Source organism: Salmo trutta, chromosome 8 (genome assembly GCF_901001165.1).
Source record: "Salmo trutta chromosome 8, fSalTru1.1, whole genome shotgun sequence".
NCBI lineage: Eukaryota > Metazoa > Chordata > Actinopteri > Salmoniformes > Salmonidae > Salmo > Salmo trutta.
The window spans coordinates 31655971-31675224 of NC_042964.1; the positions used below are offsets into that span (position 1 = coordinate 31655971).

At 42.1% G+C, this 19254-nt stretch overlaps 3 protein-coding genes across 5 annotated transcripts; 1 reads left to right on the plus strand and 2 right to left on the minus strand.

Moving 5' to 3' along the window:
• Positions 1-4953: 4953 nt before the first annotated feature.
• Positions 4954-12338, minus strand: LOC115198682 (V-type proton ATPase subunit F). 2 transcript variants are annotated; one of them, XM_029760834.1, is made up of 3 exons: positions 12085-12338; positions 5781-6016; positions 4954-5597 (listed from the first exon to the last, which is right to left on the minus strand). In XM_029760834.1, exons 1-2 carry the CDS (start codon positions 12240-12242, stop codon positions 5815-5817), a joined length of 360 nt encoding a protein of 119 aa, XP_029616694.1. In that variant the 5' UTR covers positions 12243-12338; the 3' UTR covers positions 4954-5597; positions 5781-5814. The 2 variants fall into 2 exon arrangements, with proteins under 2 accessions (XP_029616694.1, XP_029616693.1); XM_029760833.1 differs by having other exon boundaries at positions 4954-6016; positions 12085-12337.
• Positions 12339-12415: 77 nt separating this feature from the next.
• Positions 12416-13711, plus strand: LOC115198683 (ragulator complex protein LAMTOR4). 2 transcript variants are annotated; one of them, XM_029760836.1, is made up of 5 exons: positions 12416-12648; positions 12940-13023; positions 13131-13248; positions 13369-13514; positions 13575-13711. In XM_029760836.1, exons 1-4 carry the CDS (start codon positions 12646-12648, stop codon positions 13464-13466), a joined length of 303 nt encoding a protein of 100 aa, XP_029616696.1. In that variant the 5' UTR covers positions 12416-12645; the 3' UTR covers positions 13467-13514; positions 13575-13711. The 2 variants fall into 2 exon arrangements, with proteins under 2 accessions (XP_029616696.1, XP_029616695.1); XM_029760835.1 differs by having other exon boundaries at positions 12417-12648; positions 13369-13709.
• A 1874-nt stretch (positions 13712-15585) lies between these two features.
• On the minus strand, positions 15586-19246 carry LOC115198685 (ADP-ribosylation factor 4). The gene is made up of 6 exons (XM_029760838.1): positions 19047-19246; positions 18253-18333; positions 17118-17227; positions 16839-16910; positions 16445-16570; positions 15586-16260 (listed from the first exon to the last, which is right to left on the minus strand). The coding sequence occupies exons 1-6, from the start codon at positions 19111-19113 to the stop codon at positions 16174-16176; spliced, it is 543 nt and encodes a 180-aa protein (XP_029616698.1). The 5' UTR covers positions 19114-19246; the 3' UTR covers positions 15586-16173.
• Positions 19247-19254: the final 8 nt, after the last annotated feature.

A 19254-nucleotide genomic window follows, 5' to 3' on the forward strand; every position in this document is an offset into this window, starting at 1 on the left:
AACAGGTAGCAATATAATTATGTAAGGAAAAGCGAAAGCTCATTGTTATGTTGTATGTTAGACACATCAGTACAGTCTGCCTTTAATAGGCTACTACCTATCAAACTGTGGTGAGGGGATACACTTACATCCCTTTAATTAGAGAGAGGGGAGGTAAGGGGGCTGGTGGGCATGCCTCTTTCCTTAAACATTCAGGGCCAGTGTCTGGCCGTCAATCCCTCTCCCTGTAACCAGAGTAGCCAACAGTAAAAGAATCCACTCTATTGTCTGGGCTCAGCGTTGGATCACTCATCCCTGACTGCAGACCAACTCTCCTTGCCCACCTGTGGCAGCCAGGTGATAGTAAGCTGATCTTCCCACTTGTGAAAAGCAGGACTTAATACGGTATTAATCTTGCAGGTGAATGATTAATGACATTAGGCCATAGCCTCGTAGCCAACAGGGGAAAAGGTCTGAGTTACTTTATCATTTAGACAGTGTGTGTTGAAAGGGGGAGAGGGGCATGGGGAGGGTACTTAGGCCAACATGGCAATATCCATCTCAAACTCCCAGAACCACGCTTTTATTTTACACGTTCTATTTAGCAGCTTCATTTTTTGTCTTCACAAAATAGGATGAATACACAATAAAAACCAGTGCAGGTGTTGGTGGTGTGTTTGTATTGTCATTTGGGTCCTGTGTGATCCGGTGGGCACCCTCACGCCACGGTGTCTGAGGTGGCGGAGCGAGGGAAGATGCCGTTCTTGCGGAAGAGGCTCTCTTTTACAATGGCGTTGAGTGCGTACTTCAGGTCGAGGGCCTTGTTCATGTCACCTGCATTCAGAGGGGGCACAGCAGGGGCAGTTACCGTGACAACTGGAGATAAGACATGGAATGTAGTAAAGGTAAAGGCTGGGCAGGACCATGATGTCACCCACTGAATAGTTTTTCTACTGTATGCCCCATTGCATGTGATGTGCCCGTTTCTTTTCGCTATTTCAAAGCAGAAAACGTTCAAACATTCCAAATCCATGATGAGTGGTTTTGCCATGTTGCTGGAATTGTTGATCAACAATTAAGCCAATTTTTTGGGACCTAGAGCCCATCCATACTGCCAGTTGCTGGTTATAGGGTAGAGGTACTTGACCTCAGGGAGGAGATATTTGTAGCGTCCAGTCTCCTCTTCCGAAAAACCATCATACAGCACACCCGAGTCTCTCCCGAAACCGGTTCGATAAGCACCTTCTCATCTCTACTTTTGATCTTCGCCCCTTCTCTGGTCAGTGTTTTCACCGGTTTGGCTTTACGTTGAGGTTCGTTGATTTGTGGCAGTTTCATCCCTCGTTTTTCACCCACCTTTTTTGACGAGTTCAGGTTTGATCCAGTTATTTCAAAATCCATTTAGTCTAACAAATGTTTCTTCCAAAATAGCATCCTTCCAAAACTCCTGTTTTTGAGAATCCATGTCCGCTACTCTTCCCAAAAGCCAGCTAGCCTTCTTGCGTTTTGAGGTTATGCGCAACTGTCACCTACAACAATTAAATATTTTGAATTTTATTATCTGGATACATTCAGCACCCATACAATCCCTATCACATTAAATGTGCAAGAGAAATTTCATGGGATGTAGGTTTGACTTTTCCTTCACCAAAATGCGTGAGGGTGTCATGGAGCGCTCGTGAAACCTCTCCAAACATTTGCTTAACAATAGGTTTATTGTCACACCACTGGGCCGGCTACCCCCCCCCCCTCCCCCCTTTACATTTAAGACAATAATGTACGTTTTAAGGTACATTTCCTGCAGTTCTAGACATTGCCATGGGGCGGAGAGAACATTTTCCAATATTATAACAACTTTTATGCAATTCTACTCATTTTGCCATGGGGCAGAGAGAAATACAGCAGGCTATGTGCTGTTTTAAAGCAAATGTTCTGCAATTTTACACATTTTGCCATGACTTATGTCATGTTAATGATATCTGAGTGAGAGTGACAAACAAAATCAATGGGGTCCCTCTGGAGGTCAGGCCCCTGGCTACGTGCCCTGCGTGCCGGGTCGGTATTCGGCCATGATTACTACAAATGTAGATACCTGGCTAGACTAACTTACCAATCTAAAAATTGTTAGCTGTCATGGCTAATTGAGTGACTGCACGATCACATTTCGATCTTGTATCTTGTGTATTCTAATATTCTAACTCTCAACAGTTGAGACTCTATTGGGGGCCAGGGGCCCTAAACGACAGCCTACAGTATGTCGCTTATGCCTGGAACCGGCCCTGTAGTACACAATGACAAATATTTGATACTTTTCTTAAGTGATTAATTAAGACAATTATTAATATGTCTTTAATAAATAGCAACTTTTTAGCTTTACTACACACAAATTACACCTTCTGTACAACTCCTCTCCTATTGTGTCCTCTCCCCCATCACCAAGTGCTGCACATAAGCAATAGGCAGGTGGAGTGACTAAATATTTCAACGTTTCTCTCAATCCTCTTGTCCTTCCAGATCAGTGATGACAAAGGAAAGCAGAATAAAAAAAGTAATGGCTTAAGAGCAATAGAGGAAAGCCAGCAACTCCTGTATGAGGCCCCACATTAAACTTCTTCTCATCTTCCTCCACTGCTCTTCCTCTCATCTCTTGCCGTTGCCATGTGGGTCTCTGGTTGCCCCGCCTGCACTCTCGTCCCCGCCCTGGTTCAGTATATGGCCCAGGGCACAGAGACTCACCACGCAGCCTTGAGGAGCTGCTGCATAATATTCATGCCTAAAAAGAGTTGCCAAGAAAGACAGAGGAAACATTGATTTCACTTCAACGATGTACAGTTTTGTAATGCTTTTTGTCTTCCCTCCTTTTAGAGTTAAAGCGCCACCTACTGATAAAATGTATGATGACTGACTGAATACACATACTTACAATGGCCGTTTTCTTTCCCTTATATCCATAAGGAGTGGGGGACCGTTGTACCCGTGTCTGTGTGCAGTAGAGGGGAAATAAATTATTAATGACATATTGGAACATGTGCAAAATGAAAGGGTAGATGCCTGTTTATCTTAATAGTGTAAGAGAACTCACATAGGTAAGTTTGAGTTGCTATCTGTCTCGTTCTGACTCTGCATCAACCCCTCAGGCCTGGTGTCAAAAGAGCAACAACAGAGTGGGAGTTGAACTGTAACAGTATATATTTTCTATAGCATACCCACGATCCTTTCCACCAATGATCTTCCTCACGTTGAGCCGTACTCTGTGTCAGTGCTGTTCCAAGGAACATAGGTCTGGTAAAACAAGATTGAAAAGACTCAATCGTGAGTCAATAGTGTTTATACAGTTAAAGTACATGTGTTTGGCCCTCAGGGGCCATGGTGAGTTTGAAGAGCTAACTTACAATAACGGACTCATATTCTCCATAGGAAGTATCATTCTGTAACGATGGAACAAATCACTTTATTGGTCAATTGCGCACAAGGTCCAACCGAAATTGTACTTCCACTTTCAACCCAACCCCCCGAAAAGACACACATACATGATTTTGGAGAGGTGCGGGGGGCTGCCACACTGGCCGCCCAGGGAGATGTTATAGTGGGGGGTTAAGTGCCTTGCTCAAAGGCATAACGGTAGGCAATGGCATCTAGGATTTGAGACCCAGGATTCAAACTGACTCGCCTCTCTAACCGCTAGGCTACTTGGTGCTCTAAATGGTTTACAACATTTGGTTTCAGCACTATACAAATATAGACCCATAAATGTACTCACTGAAAGGGGAAGGGAATCTCTGTTTCATTGGACTCTGTGTCATTTGACATGAAGGGTCTGAAAGAGCAGTATGTTGGTCTCACTATTCTCACATTTAGTCAAACTCTTCCTAGTTTTTAGAAGTATTAGAACCCAACACTCACTGTGTTGTTGAGTTGAAGAAGAGTCTCATATTCATAGTCTACAGAGGGGGGGGGGGGGGGGGGGGGGGGGGGAATCACATGCCTCACAGGTCACAACTCTATCCATTCATCCATACAACCTCTAATCTCCTATTTCCACAGGTAGGTAGATGTCGTTCCTCTGAGTGCTGTTGAAGGGGACTGGGAATCCAAAGACATAGCCCAGGAGGATGACACCGAGAGACCAGGCAGGGATCATCTGTTCTCCGGAAGGGCCGTTAGGTCCGTGAATAAATCCCCAGTGTCCAGGGATAGGTTCATTCTGGGAGCACCTCTTGGCCAAACGTCCATATCTTTATAAGGTGCAGGTAGTGGAACAGAGCTGTGTTTGTGTGCTGGTGTTTGTCTCTGGTTCACTGAAGAACATGGGAGAAAATGTAAGAACTCACATGTCCAGCAAGATAAATGATGAGGCCTGTCTCAAGGTTGTTCAAATATTTGCCCGTTGGATCACAGCATCTGTGTGTGCAGGCCCCTATATACTGTAACACATCAGGTTCAGTCTCAGGGTCAGGCTTTAATCATGGAAACCACTCTGAATCTGATTTGTCAGGGTTAATACACTGGGGTTTAAGTTTGTGCCACTGGCACAGAGATACTGGGAAGTACATCACTTCTGCTTAAACTATGCAGTGAGAAGTTAAACAAACTTTGGCTTCATGGGAACTTTCCCCCACTCCCCAAAAGAAACTAAGTGGTCTTGTGACATCATCAGGAAAGCTTGCATCTCTTTTGCAGACAGGGTTGGAGATATAAGTATAGTTGGTAGTGGGGTCTTATTATGACTGACATGTAACATTCTTGTCGTACTTCAGGCTACTAGCACTGTAAGGCTTTAGAATCAGCATGGAGGATTGCTGGATTTAATTTGAAGATTTTGTACAGTATGAAATAATAAAAGTCTTCCAAGCTAACATACAGGGAATTGTTTTGGCTTTTGTGAGATTGTGAATAGTGTGATTCTCTTCTAATATTAAACATTTAAGACAGTTGTGCTGGTCTTGATATTATCATTCATAACTTACACAGTACAGGTTGGATAGAATAATTTATTTTTGTAAACATCTATTGTTTTTTTACAGGTATAAGTTAAAACTGTCACAATCACAATACATTACAAAAGGTAGTCATTTTGCAGTGCTTAACATACTGTTTTTTCAAGCTGTTCATTTTCTGTTGATGAGATGTACCCTGTGGATTGGGGAATAATAATGTACATTTCACCAGATGATGAAATGCTACTTTGCAGTTTTTTTGGTTGTAAAGATCCAAATAGGGGCATTAGGAATGTTTCCATAAATGACAAATGCGAAGTTAAAACAGACAGTCATGGTCACATGCATGCTCTGACAAATGTTACTCACTGAATTGCAGATGACTATCCACAATTCCTTGCCGAGATGTCTTATGCAAGCATACTCTCCCCAAGGTTATGACAAAATGAAGCAAGCATTTGACAAACAGACTGGATGAGACCACAAGATACAGTACCTGCGTAAGATTTCATACAACAGCATGAATAACCCGAAAAGGCATACAGCAAAACAATTCAACCATCAACGTGGTCAACGAATAGTAATACCGTAATGTTCCAGCCAAAGGAATGAAAAACTAAATACTACATCAAACAACATTCGATCTGGCGAAAGTGCATTGCCAGGTAGATGGAACAGGACCCAGGCAAGAGATGAGGTGGACTGTAGGGACCAATTATGGACTCAGTCAATATGGATAACACATGAAACTGCCATCAGGCCAATTCATACTTTACAGCCTTCCATAGCATTACACAAGATAACTCATTTAGGATCATGACAGTCTCCAAAGTCCCCCTCCTCCATCTCTGTCCCTGCCCAGACCGTGACCCTGCATCTTTGGGTACGTGTTGTGTGTTTATCGGAAGTCCTCAGCGGAGAACATGCCCTTGGCCCTGCGTAGGATGGAGTCCTTGGAGGCGTCGTATGGGTGCTCCTTGGAGGGTATCTCCAGCACGGCAGGGATGGACTCCATGTGCTGGTCGATGGCGTGACGGATCATCTCTGCTATGAACTGGTTGATTAGGATGATACCGATGTCATTGCGAGTCAGGAAACTCCTGTGGGGGGCATGACAGAGGTAAATAAGTTACAGAGACGACGACTGTGAACATTACAGTGCAGGTCTGTGAACAACAAAAAACAAGGTATGTTGTCCAGCAGTATTTGAAGGTGTTATGATGAATCATATCACATAACTAGGCCTAATGGAACACAGATATCATGATACCACCTACCTACAGATTGTAACACCAGATTAGAGGTCGACCGATTAATCGGAATGGCCGATTAATTAGGGCCGATTTCAAGTTTTCATAGCAATCGGTAATCGGTATTTTTAAACCTTTACTTAACTAGGCAAGTCAGTTAAAGAACACATTCTTATTTTCAATGACGGCCTAGGAACGGTGGGTTAACTGCCTTGTTCAGGGGCAGAACAACAGATTTTTACCTTGTCAGCTTGGGGATGCAACCTTACGTTAACTAGCCCAACGCTCTAACCACCTGCTTTACGTTGCCAAGGTAAGTTGCTAGCTAGCATTAAACTTATCTTATAAAAAAAACAATCAATCAATCATAAACACTAGTTAACTACACATGGTTGATGATATTACTAGTTTATCTAGCCTGTCCATCTTTGCATATAATCGATGTGGTGCGCATTCGCGAAAAAGGACTGTCTTTGCTCTGACGTGTACCTAACCATAAACAATATCTTTCTTAAAATCAATACACAAGTATATATTTTCAAACCTGCATATTTAGTTAATTTTGCCTGCTAACATGAATTTCTTTTAACTAGGGAAAATGTGTCACTTCTCTTGCAAACAGAGTCAGGGTATATGCAGCAGTTTGGGCCACCTGGCTTGTTGCGAACTGTGAAGACTATTTCTTCCTAACAAAGACAGCCGACTTCGCCAAACGGGGATGATTTAACAAAAGCGCATTTGCGAAAAAAAGGTACAGTCGTGCAACGATTGTGCTAACCATAAACATCAATGCCTTTCTTAAAATCAATACACAGAAGTATATACACTGCTCAAAAAAATAAAGGGAACACTAAAATAACACATCCTAGATCTGAATGAAATAAATAATCTTATTAAATACTTTTTTCTTTACATAGTTGAATGTGCTGACAACAAAATCACACAAAAATAATCAATGGAAATCCAATTTATCAACCCATGGAGGTCTGGATTTGGAGTCACACTCAAATTTAAAGTGGAAAACCACACTACAGGCTGATCCAACTTTGATGTAATGTCCTTATATCAAGTCAAAATGAGGCTCAGTAGTGTGTGTGGCCTCCACGTGCCTGTATGGCCTCCCTACAACACCTGGGCATGCTCCTGATGAGGTGGCGGATGGTCTCCTGAGGGATCTCCTCCCAGACCTGGACTAAAGCATCCGCCAACTCCTGGACAGTCTGTGGTGCAACGTGGCGTTGGTGGATGGAGCGAGACATGATGTCCCAGATGTACTCAATTGGATTCAGGTCTGGGGAACGGGCGGGCCAGTCCATAGCATCAATGCCTTCCTCTTGCAGGAACTGCTGACACACTCCAGCCACATGAGGTCTAGCATTGTCTTGCATTATGAGGAACCCAGGGCCAACCGCACCAGCATATGGTCTCACAAGGGGTCTGAGGATCTCATCTCGGTACCTAATGGCAGTCAGGCTACCTCTGGCGAGCACATGGAGGGCTGTGCGGCCCCCCAAAGAAATGCCACCCCACACAATGACTGACCCACCGCCAAACCGGTCATGCTGGAGGATGTTGCAGGCAGCAGAACGTTCTCCACGGCATCTCCAGATTGTCACGTCTGTCACATGTGCTCAGTGTGAACCTGCTTTCATCTGTGAAGAGCACAGGGCGCCAGTGGCGAATTTGCCAATCTTGGTGTTCTCTGGCAAATGCCAAACGTCCTGCACGGTGTTGGGCTGTAAGCATGCACATTTGTGGCCTGCTGGAGGTCATTTTGCAGGGCTTTGGCAGTGCTCCTCCTGCTCCTCCTTGCACAAAGGCGGAGGTAGCGGTCCTGCTGCTGGGTTGTTGCCCTCCTACGGCCTCCTCCACGTCTCCTGATGTACTGGCCTGTCTCCTGGTAGCGCCTCCATGCTCTGGACACTACGCTGACAGACACAGCAAACCTTCTTGCCACAGCTCACATTGATGTGCCATCCTGGATGAGCTGCACTACCTGAGCCACTTTTGTGTGTTGTAGACTCTGTCTCATGCTTCCACTAGAGTGAAAGCACCGCCAGCATTCAAAAGTGACCAAAACATCAGCCAGGAAGCATAGGAACTGAGAAGTGGTCTGTGCTTACCACCTGCAGAACCACTCCTTTATTGGGGGTGTCTTGCTAATTGCCTATAATTTCCACCTATTGTCTATTCCATTTGCACAACAGCATGTGAAATTTATTGTCAATCAGTGTTGCTTCCTAAGTGGACAGTTTGATTTCACAGAAGTGTGATTGACTTGGAATTACATTGTGTTGTTTAAGTGTTCCCTTTATTTTTTTGAGCAGTATATTTTTAAAAAACTGCATATTTAGCTAAAAGAAATCCAGGTTAGCAGGCAATATTAACCAGGTGAAATTGTGTAGTTCTCTTGCATTCGTTGCACGCAGAATCAGGGTATACAGAATCTGGCTCGTTGCGAACTAATTTGCCAGAATTTTACGGAACTATGAAATAACATTGTAGGTTGTGCGATGTAACAGGAATATTTAGACTTATGGATGCCACCCGTTAGATAAAATACAGAACGGTTCCGTATGTCACTGAAAGAATAATGTTTTCGAGATGATAGTTTCCAGATATGACCATATTAATGACCTTAGGTTTATTATATTATAGTTATAGTTAAGGCTATGATTTGATATTTGATAGAGCAGTCTGACTGAGCGGTGGTAGGCAGCAGCAGGCTCGTAATAGTCAAAGGTATATGGTTTAGAGAGAAATAGTCGACGCGTCATAATTCCTGTAATAACTTGCGGCTGAACTTGAAAGGGGTTCCTTCGTTATTTTACCGTTCATGTCTTCCATAGAGAATGTCTTGATCTACTTCAAATAAGGTCTGTGTTTTGTGCTTAAACCGCCTCGGCGTTTTGATACCCGTGTAAATCTCACTAGGTAACGTTTGTCAACATATTTTCATAAATCCACTCTACAAAAAAAAGTATCTTCGCTTATATTGATCAGAGTTATATCCTATGGATATCTACACAGTTATAAAATTGGCAAGGTGGTGTAAGCCTAAACCAAACACAGACCTTATTTTAAGTTAATCTAAAAATATCCTATGGAATAAATGAAGGAACCGCTTTTCAGATTTTGCTAGAAGGTGTCATGGGAATTATGACTCGCACTTTGGTAGTCAATTCTTACCATGCCCATTATTAAAATAGGATTTCCTGCATATAGAAATTACAGTTTTTGTTTTCAGCATTCATCGCAGGTAACTTAAACTCTATTTGTATTATTCAAACAGTTGAGAGTATTTGTCTCCTAAGCAGACTCTTCAGTATCGTTGTCACTTCAGAGCTGTGTGTGTGTGTGTGTGTGTATGTATGCATGCATGTATATATAAATCACAATAATAAATCGGCAGATTAATCGGGATCGGCTTTTTTGGTCCTCCAATAATCGGTATCGAAAAATCATAAATCGGTCGACCTCTACACCAGATAATGTGACACACACACGCACGCACGCACACACACACGCACACACTATCCATTATACTGGGAGTTACAGGTTAGGTACTGTTTGGTGTAGCACTGAGAATTTTCAATGACAGTTGGTAACTGTCTAGATAACACCTGACATCCCCTATGCAATTACAAACATAATGGAGCATCAACTGTCTTCACCCTGTGTGCAAACAAGCTCACAGTTTGTCTGCTTTTAGGTATTTATTTTCAATCTCAAAATGAGGTAGATAGCTGGGTGGGTATAACGTTCAAAGTAGCATGATCAATTCACCTAGCCAACTAGCTGCTGAATAAGCATCAACTCAACACGTAGCTTATTCTTAATGTTTGTCCATAGGCTACCAGAGTGAGGACAGACATTTTTCGGAATAAACTTAAGGAAATAGCCCACTCCCTACCCAGTGTAGTGCAGAAAAGCCCCCCCCCTAACAGAATCCCCCCCCCCTCCCATTCTCATTTACAACTGCGACCTAGCTAAGATAGAGCAAAGCAGTGCGACACAAACAACACAGAGTTACACATGAGAACTTGCTTGCTAGATAGGGTTGCCAACTTTCTCACTACCAAATAAGGGACAAAAGGTGGCGAGGTGGCCAAAAGGTGGCCAGTGCACGGTGCCACAGCAGTGTGGGTACAGTGTTGTGTAAATGAATATACAGTGTATATTCATATTCAATTGGAAAGGCAAAACATTTTTATATTCCATTTAGTCTATAGCTTTACTAAAACTGTATAATTATGTAAACTTATGTGAATAAACAAAATAAATGATCAAAGAAATCACAATTTGAACCTTTACAGCAAGAAAAACCCATTTCAAATGCAAAAGAGGAAAAGAGGGGCATGAGTCACTCACCAAGTCTACTTTTTCCATGGATATTTTTTGCTGCTCTTGACTGATTCAAGAAGTCCTTTGTCCTTTTGCATTGCCAGAGAAAAATCTTCACATGACAAGTCACAGTTCACAGATATTTGAAGTTCATTTTTGATCAGCTCTGTGCTGCATCTGTTTCTTGAGTCTGACCACTTAAATGGTCATCCGAGAGAAAATCCTCTCTACAAAGGCATTTGAGCCTGGCACACTGAGGACAAATGAGAATCCTGAACATGTTGATCAAGTTGGCTTTTGGAAAACTGCCACCCCCTTCTCACTGGTGGATTTTGTGGTATCATGTCTGGCTTTCTGTATTTTCTCCCGGCTTGCACAAAACTCTTCATATAGAGTTGGTCCATACTGACTGTCTCTGTCATTTTGAGGGCAACCACTTCAGTGAAGGAGCTCCTCATAGAGGCCGATCAGTTTCAGTTTCACCATTACATTTTCTGGTGAGAAGTCAAACCACTTGTCAATGTATGTAATGACAGTGTCATAGAACTTCAAAGTCCTGTTGCTGCTTGGACCTTTGTGCTGACAATTGTTTGTCCATCAGCTGCTTGGTCTGGTATCCAAAAAAGCTGTCCTGTTTCCGCTGAAGCATCTTCATTTGGAAGGCTTGGACTTCCTCGTAAACATCTGTGATGCAGAGCGTTGTTTCCTCCAGCTTTTTTACAAGTTGGTCAAAACCACAGCCCACATTGTGGAAAAAGCACAGATAAATATCTGCAGCTTCCGTTTTTTCTTCATACTCAAAAATAGGAGAAGATTGACAGCTGGATGAAGAGAGAGCCATCATGTGCAAACACGTCACAGAATTTCACGCCACTCAATGTCAACAAAGGCAAAACATGCACGCAGTTCCTCTCTTCGGGAAGCAGATACTGAGAAGTGGCTGTAGATCTTTAAAACAATTCTCGATATCCACTGACAGCTGATCGCAGGCGTACTTGCAGGAATTATGAACTATGTGAGCTGGGCAATTATCTTTCAGAATGCGATTGTTGGCACTGCTCAATAACTGGTAAACGGAGTGGTGTTTTCCAAAGTTGACATTGGCATTATCTGCTGCATAGGCTGTGATGTGTCTAATATCAATGTCATGCTTTTCCAGACAGTTCATCAGAGCTTGATGTATGCCATTTGCAGTTTCATCACCGTCTTCATAAAAGTCAAGTAACTTGCACGGCACTCCATCAGACACAGAAATATCTCACGCACGCTGGAAACATTTGTCTATTTCCCTTGTTTATGGCATCACTGGCAACTGAGAAATACACGAGCTCACCTTCGGTCGGGGACAGATCATCCAAAATATCCCGCACAGTCTTTGGTCCTAAAACATTCATTGTAATCATCTCAGCTTTCGTTCTTGCCAAGTGCATCATCTTCACAACATTTGAGTCATGAAACAATGCACCGTTGAGCTCAAGGTTGCCAACAAACAACGCATACAAAGTAGCATAATCAATTCACCTAACTAACAAATTATACCCACTCTAGATCGCTAGCTATAATTTAGCACTTACTTGAAGGTCTCCTCTATCTCTGCGATGCTTGTCTCCTTTTCGACCACCAAGAAATTCGGTTTACGATTTTTATTCAGCTCGCCAATGCCACCGAGTAGGAACCCGGTACACGTATCTTCATCACCAATGACGGCAATTAATTTACCTCGCCCTGCCATTATTTAATTCTACAAGATAAAATAGCAAAAACAAGCAATGACTGGATTTTCTTCCTTCTCTGAATCACGAAGCTGTCAGCTGACCAGTACTTCCGCTTTTGGGAGATCTTTGGAGATGTCAGCTGTCACAAAACGCAGAAAGCGCCATCTGTTTGTTTATAAAAATGTTTTATCATGAAATGGCGAGCAGGACAAAAATGACTGTCTCTCAATGAAAATGTAATACATTGAATAGCTTTGAATAGTTTTGTAAAAAGAAAGTAGTGGTTTTGGTTTTATGCCTCACAAAGGACAAAATCCTTCTATATCGGGATGACGTGACGTCACATCAGCTGATGAAGTCACGTGAAAAAAGAGAGGAAACGCAGCAGATGGGCTTACTCATAGGGCAAAACAAGTGAATATGGCAAGTATAAACGCTTATATTCTGATTTACTGCGACTCTGTATTGTGTAAAAGCAACGTATTTAGTGGTTCATACTGTTGTAGCCTATTTTTTTGTGTACTGTAGTGCGCGTGATAGTTTTCTGGCTTCGATGTCTCGCTAGCTAGCTGTAAACACAGATTTTTTGTGACCACTTTTACTGTTGACAAAAGGAGATGTATAGTTAATCTCCTTAGAGCCTTAAACAGTTTGTGGTGACAGATAATTGTATCTGTCCCACAGATCCTAACGTGTCATTTGTTTGTGTTTTAGACTACTAGCACTCTGACACAGGGTCTGGAGAGGATCCCTGATCAACTGGGTTATTTGGTGATCAGTGAGGATGGCGTATTGGCGGTATGTTCACACAAACATGCGTAGCTATATGTCCTGCCCTGTTGCAGCACGCCTATCTTCCACTCCATCTCATTCCCAACTGACTCCCTGTTATTCCCTTCTCTCAGTCTGCGGGTGAGCTGGAGAATGATGAGCACACAGCGGGGGTCATAATGCAGATGGTGCGGACGGCGTGTCGTTTCAGACTGCAGGGTGCTGCTGAGCCGCCCTTCAAACGCATGTCAGGTAAGTCAGACAACACACACCTGGGTCCTAGGGTCACTCACTCACACGCATGCACACACAGTATTGCTGCTTCCAACATGCCACTCTAACCACACCTCCCTGTGTTTTATTTCTTCACAGTCATGCTAGAGGACTATGTGTACACAGTGACCGTGTCTGGTCAGAAGGTATTTGTGGTGAAACGTCAAAACAACCATCGGGAACCTGTAGTGGTGTAGAACCGTGTAGTGAAGATGGGTTGGGAGGACGAAGGACCACTCCAATCAACACACACACACACACACACACACACACACACACACACACACACACACACACACACACACACACACACACACACACACACAGAGGACAGGGACTCTGTAATCCACTGAACTGTTCCGTTCCTAGTTCTGTAAGGTTTCAGAACAACAGAAGAAAGCACATATAAAGTTATACTGAACAAAAATCTAAATGCAACATACAACTATTTCAAAGATTTTACTGAGTTAAAGTTCATAGAAGGAAATCAGTCAATTGAAATAAAATCATTAGGCCCTAATCTATGGATTTCACAACTGGGCAGGGGTGCAGCCTGGGATGCCAGGCCCAGACAATCAGAATAAGTTTTTCCCCAAAAAAGGGCTTTATTACAGACAGAAATACTCCTCAGCACCCCCCATTCCCCTACTCGGATGATCCCGCAGGTGCTGGATGTGGAGGTCCTGGGCTGGCATGGTTACATGTGGTCTACGGTTGTGAGGCCAGTTGGATGTACTGCCAAATCCTCTAAAATGGAGTTGGAGCCAGCTTATTCTAGAGAAATGAACATTAACTTTATCTGGCAACAGCTCTGTTGGACATTCCTGAAGTCAGCATGCCAATTGCAGGCTCCCTCAAAACTTGAGACATCTGTGGCATTGTGCTGTGTGACATAACTCCACATTTTAGAGGCCTTTCATTGTCTCCAGCACAAGGTGCATCTTTGTAATGATCATGCTATTTAATCAGCTTCTTGATATGCCACACCTGTCAGGTGGATGGATTATCTTGGGAAAGGAGAAATGCTAACTAACGGATGTAAACAAATTTGTGCACCCAATTTGAGAGAAATAAGCTTTTTGTGTGTAATGAAAATTTCAGTGATCTTTTATTTCAGCTCATGAAACATGAGACAAACACTTTACATGTTAAGTTTATATTTTTGTTCAGTATAGATATTGAAGAATTCACATTGAATGGGCCACAATAGGCATCAAACTGCATGTGTAATCTTAATTGGTAACTTTGTAATGAGAAATGTAACAGAATAGTGCTGTGGTGTATTAGTCCCTACAGTATGTGACGATAATGAATTGTCGGTCTGTGTGTGGCAGGTAGACTGGAATTCAATCTATTCAGTTTATAGTATCAGCACACATGCTATTTAGTTTGAATGCTCCCAAACAACGTTTTGTTTAACATACTGAATGTTGCAGATAGAAATACCATGGATAGAGCTGGCATCTTTAAATACTCAATAGATCAGAAGCATGTCTGTTCTACGTAATACATTTCTATGTAGTAATGTTATGCCCTACTGAACGTGGCTTGATGGAAATACATTTTTTGGGGTAACTCATGTTAAATTGTGTGGAAGATTTAGGGCTTTCTTATTTGATTACCTCATAAATCTTTACTTATGAACATCCACATGCTTTGAACTTGTTTATAAATGCCATTTTAACTTTGCACTATGCTGAAATATCTCTGCTATTTCCTGGTTGCTAAAGTTCTAATAGTTCTAATTTCAGTTTGACAAAACCAACAAGTATAGTGTAGCGTTTTAACTGCTGTGAAATATTTTTTCTATAAAGCAAAATATATTTTAAGCTGTTGTAAAGAAAGTACAAGATGCAAAAACTAAATGGAAGGGGAAGCATAGAAATAGCACACGGAACAAATCTACAGCTTCTTAGCCTTTCAATAAATGGCATATCTGTGACTCACGTTTCTGTGAATTTGGTCAGGTCAACCAAAAAGTTACAATGCAAACCATGCATATCTAAGTAGGATTTTAATCTGAAGATTTAAGTGGGAGCACCTCTGAGGGGAATATAAAGACATGGGCATGTATGAACTGTTTTAAGAACTTTAAAGTGTTTTTTTCCTGCAAGAGGCAATTAACTTTTCATAAAGTATCAGTTGACAAACCTAATTAGAGAATCCACTCTTTGCTTAATGTACAAAAAAATAAAAAACAGATTTAGGCTAAAATTGTTACGAAGAAACATTCAACTATTCAAGGTTCTCCATTCCTTCATGAACAACTATGTCCCACCTTATCCAATCAGAGAAGAGAAATGACTGTTTCAACAATTGAGAAAAGAAAAATAACATTTTATTGCATCATAATGGCCTTTGAAATGACTGAAGGTCCTGCACTCTTCACATTGTTTAGGAATGGAACTGGCCTTCAGGTTCAGATCTCTGGAATGACTCAGTCAGGGGAGGCCATAGGGGTTTTACACCCGAAACCCAGCTCAATATACCGTTTCCAAACTCCTGGTATCCCAATACCCCCCCCAACAAAATGTAGTGGCCCACCCTTCCATTCCACAATGATCAACATCAGCACACAACCATCATGTGAATCAATTTGTTATGTTTTTTTAAAAACATGCAACTTAAAACAATTTTACTGTTGAAGTTGGGTGGCAAAAAGAAAAGATAATCTAAAACATCTGCATGTATGACAATGGGAATAAAAGGGAAGAATGATGAAAAAAGGTTTCAGAACAGGAACTGATCGCAAAGTCCATAACTGCAAGTTCTACCAGACAGACACACTGAATTTAAAAAGTTGCAGTTTTTTTCCCCATTGATGAAATGCTCAGCCTGCACCCCTTCTACTCTTGCTCGCGTGTTCATATCTCGTTCGCTTCGGTCCTGCGATTTCTCCATTCTTTAGCGTTTCGACAGCTCGTTGGATAGCCAGTCCAGTCCTTCGTATAGCCCAGTGCCCTGGGTAGCACAGGTAGCCTGGACATGCCACTGGAAGGAGAGACATAATGAGTTGCTGTACATAAAAGCCAGTAATGTCATACATATGAATAACTCTGCATAGCCACAGTCTATACTACATGGACCACATGTTTATCTGGTCAGAAATATATTTTACTATACAACTCTTTGGAAGGACTGTTCAAGTGTGTGTGAGAAAGAGAGAGATGCTCACAACTCTGCTGCGCAAGCTCTGCAGGCCCAGTTTGTCTGTGAGGTCGCTCACTGCCATAGCGTTGGGCAGGTCCTGTTTGTTTGCAAACACCAGCAACACTGCCTCCCTCAACTCATCCTCCTGCAGCTGTAGAGATAAATAAATGAGAGAATTGGTTAGGAGGACAAGGGGAGGGAAACCATAGGCCACAGAAGGCTGTGTGTGTCAATGATCAGCCACAATGGCAACTATATAAATAACATTATTTACCATTGAATTAATGTTTATTTGCCCATGTCAACCATGAGCTCATTTTAGGTTCCTTTTCACAGAAATACTGCAAATGCCAACACAAAAATAGTACTGTTCCTTGACCAAAAACAGTAGCTTAAATAGACATGTATGCAACACTTACCATTTTAGACAGCTCTTCTGCCGACTCTGCTACTCTCTCTCTATCGTTGCTGTCCACTACGAAGATAAGGCCCTGTGAAGTCAAGGTTCAAAGGTCAGGCTACTGTTATTGCCTACTGTACATATTCACTTAGCTTTTTGGATAAACAAGAGGTTCTTTTGACAGGGTCCATTCTGACACATTGATTCTAGCACTATTTGTATAGTTGAATTAAGACATAAAAGATATGCTATGATGACCACTGATGTCGGTCACTGCTGTCACAGGTGTGTATCATACCTGTGTGTTCTGGAAGTAGTGCCTCCAGAGGGGGCGGATCTTGTCCTGACCGCCCACATCCCACACGGTGAAGCAAATGTTCTTGTACTCAACGGTCTCCACGTTAAAACCTGCTCGGTCACGGAAGAGCGAGAGAATCAGCAACAGGAATTCAGACAGAGACTAGATCCAGTATCACCAGTCTGACCTCTACCAGCATAAACAGCGCCGATCTAGATCATTATGGTAGAAATAAGGTTCTGTATGAATGATAAGCTAATTAAAACCAATTTGCAATAGGAGTAAACTACTGCCTGTAGCTCAAATTGAAAATGAAAAACGATGGAATGGTGACCCAATTCTGTCTGATCTTAGGTGGGACAAACCATTATTTTCTTCCCTACTTATTTTGTCTGGGTGTTTAAATACTTATCAACCAATTTGCTCCATCAAAAGAGCCCCCTCACCCAGCAAGCCCCAACAGCTCTGGCAGATGGAGGCAGTGCAGCCATCTCTTTTTTAAATTTTATTTAATAAGGTAAGTCAGTTAAGAACAAATTCTTATTTACAATGACGGCTTACTCCGGCCAAACCCGGACGACGTTGGGCCAATTGTGCGCTGCCCTATGGGACTCCAAATCACGGCCGGATGTGATACAGCCTGGACTCGAACCAGGCTGTATCACCTCTTGCACTGAGATGCAGTGCCTTAGACTGCTGTGCCCAGAACTATGGTCATGAAAGACTTAAAACCATTCAGTTCTATACCTCACCATCATGTCCAAAAAAAAAAAATTCTTAAATTTGACAGACTGAATTGTCGAGTGCACAGCTCTGTGTGGACCTTAATGTCCATTTCCATAAACATTAAACAGGGTAGGCCTACATCCCTGAACAATTGGACTTGGTTACCGTGGCATCAAAGATTGGACTCAGTGTGTGTGTGTCATGCTACGTCAGTCACCAGAACAAGACATCAAAAGAAATCTTAATAATTTGCCCACAAGCTCAATGAGAAAGCAAGTCCCTCATTTAAAATCTGATTACTGAGGAGATGCTTTTAAAGACAGTCTTCCAGGAGTTGAGAAGGCCCATGTTTTGCATATGGTTGTGTATGCTAGAGATCTATCCATCTTTGGCTCTGAGATTTTCTTACCAATGGTTGGAATAGTGGTTACAATCTCCCCCAGCTTCAGTTTGTAGAGAATAGTGGTCTTTCCAGCAGCGTCCAAACCAACTACAGATGAAAATATTAATGTCAACAAACTTCCCAATCATAATAAACCCAGATGTGTTTGTATGGAAAATACGTAACCTAACAAATACAAAAAACAAGCAAGACAAACATATTGTAACTGCAACTAAATTAAAGAAATAGGTAGCTATTACAAGAGGTCTATCTCGTGTCAAATGAAATCCCTCCATCATCAGCTGTCAAACTGCAATGATTTGGACAACGTATATAAATATATAGGGTAGCAACTGTGCCTTCAGCTCAAATTAGGATCCGCATCCACAAAATATAGGCTAACACACATAGGTGGACAAGTTATGGTAAGAGTGATGGAAATGAGTCTAGATATCTTGTATTAAACTAGGGACCCATTATAAAAAGCTCACTACATCTACACACTTGTATAGTCCTGAGATGTGACGTAAGTAAGCCATTCGTTGGTATTAAGTGAACAAACCAGTAATTATTGTGCAATAGCACAAATAGCTATCCATTTTCCTGCCTGAGTGTTATCCTAGCTAGTCTGTGTTTTTACTCCGATTGCTCTCAAACGAGTAATGTTTACGTTACAAGACATATAGCAAGACAGGTGAACAGGTAGTTTACTATAACTGTAATATTTCACAAAAAGCAAAGTACATCCCTGAAAATGTCAACCCCCTCCCACTAGCTAGCTAACGTTAGCTAGCAGCCAGGTTGATAAAAGGATTGCTCACCCATAAGTATCCTCATCTGTTTTTTGCCGAAAAGCCTGGAAAATATCGACGAAATTGTTAGCCCCATGTTGTGAAAGAGCTCCGCGTGACGATAATAAAATAGAAAACCAAAGCTGTTTATTGTAACCAGACAGAGAGCGGGTGCAGCTTTCCTTTCGCAGTCTTTTCAGATGCCACGTCCAGGCCAACGCGGAATAAATGACGTCAT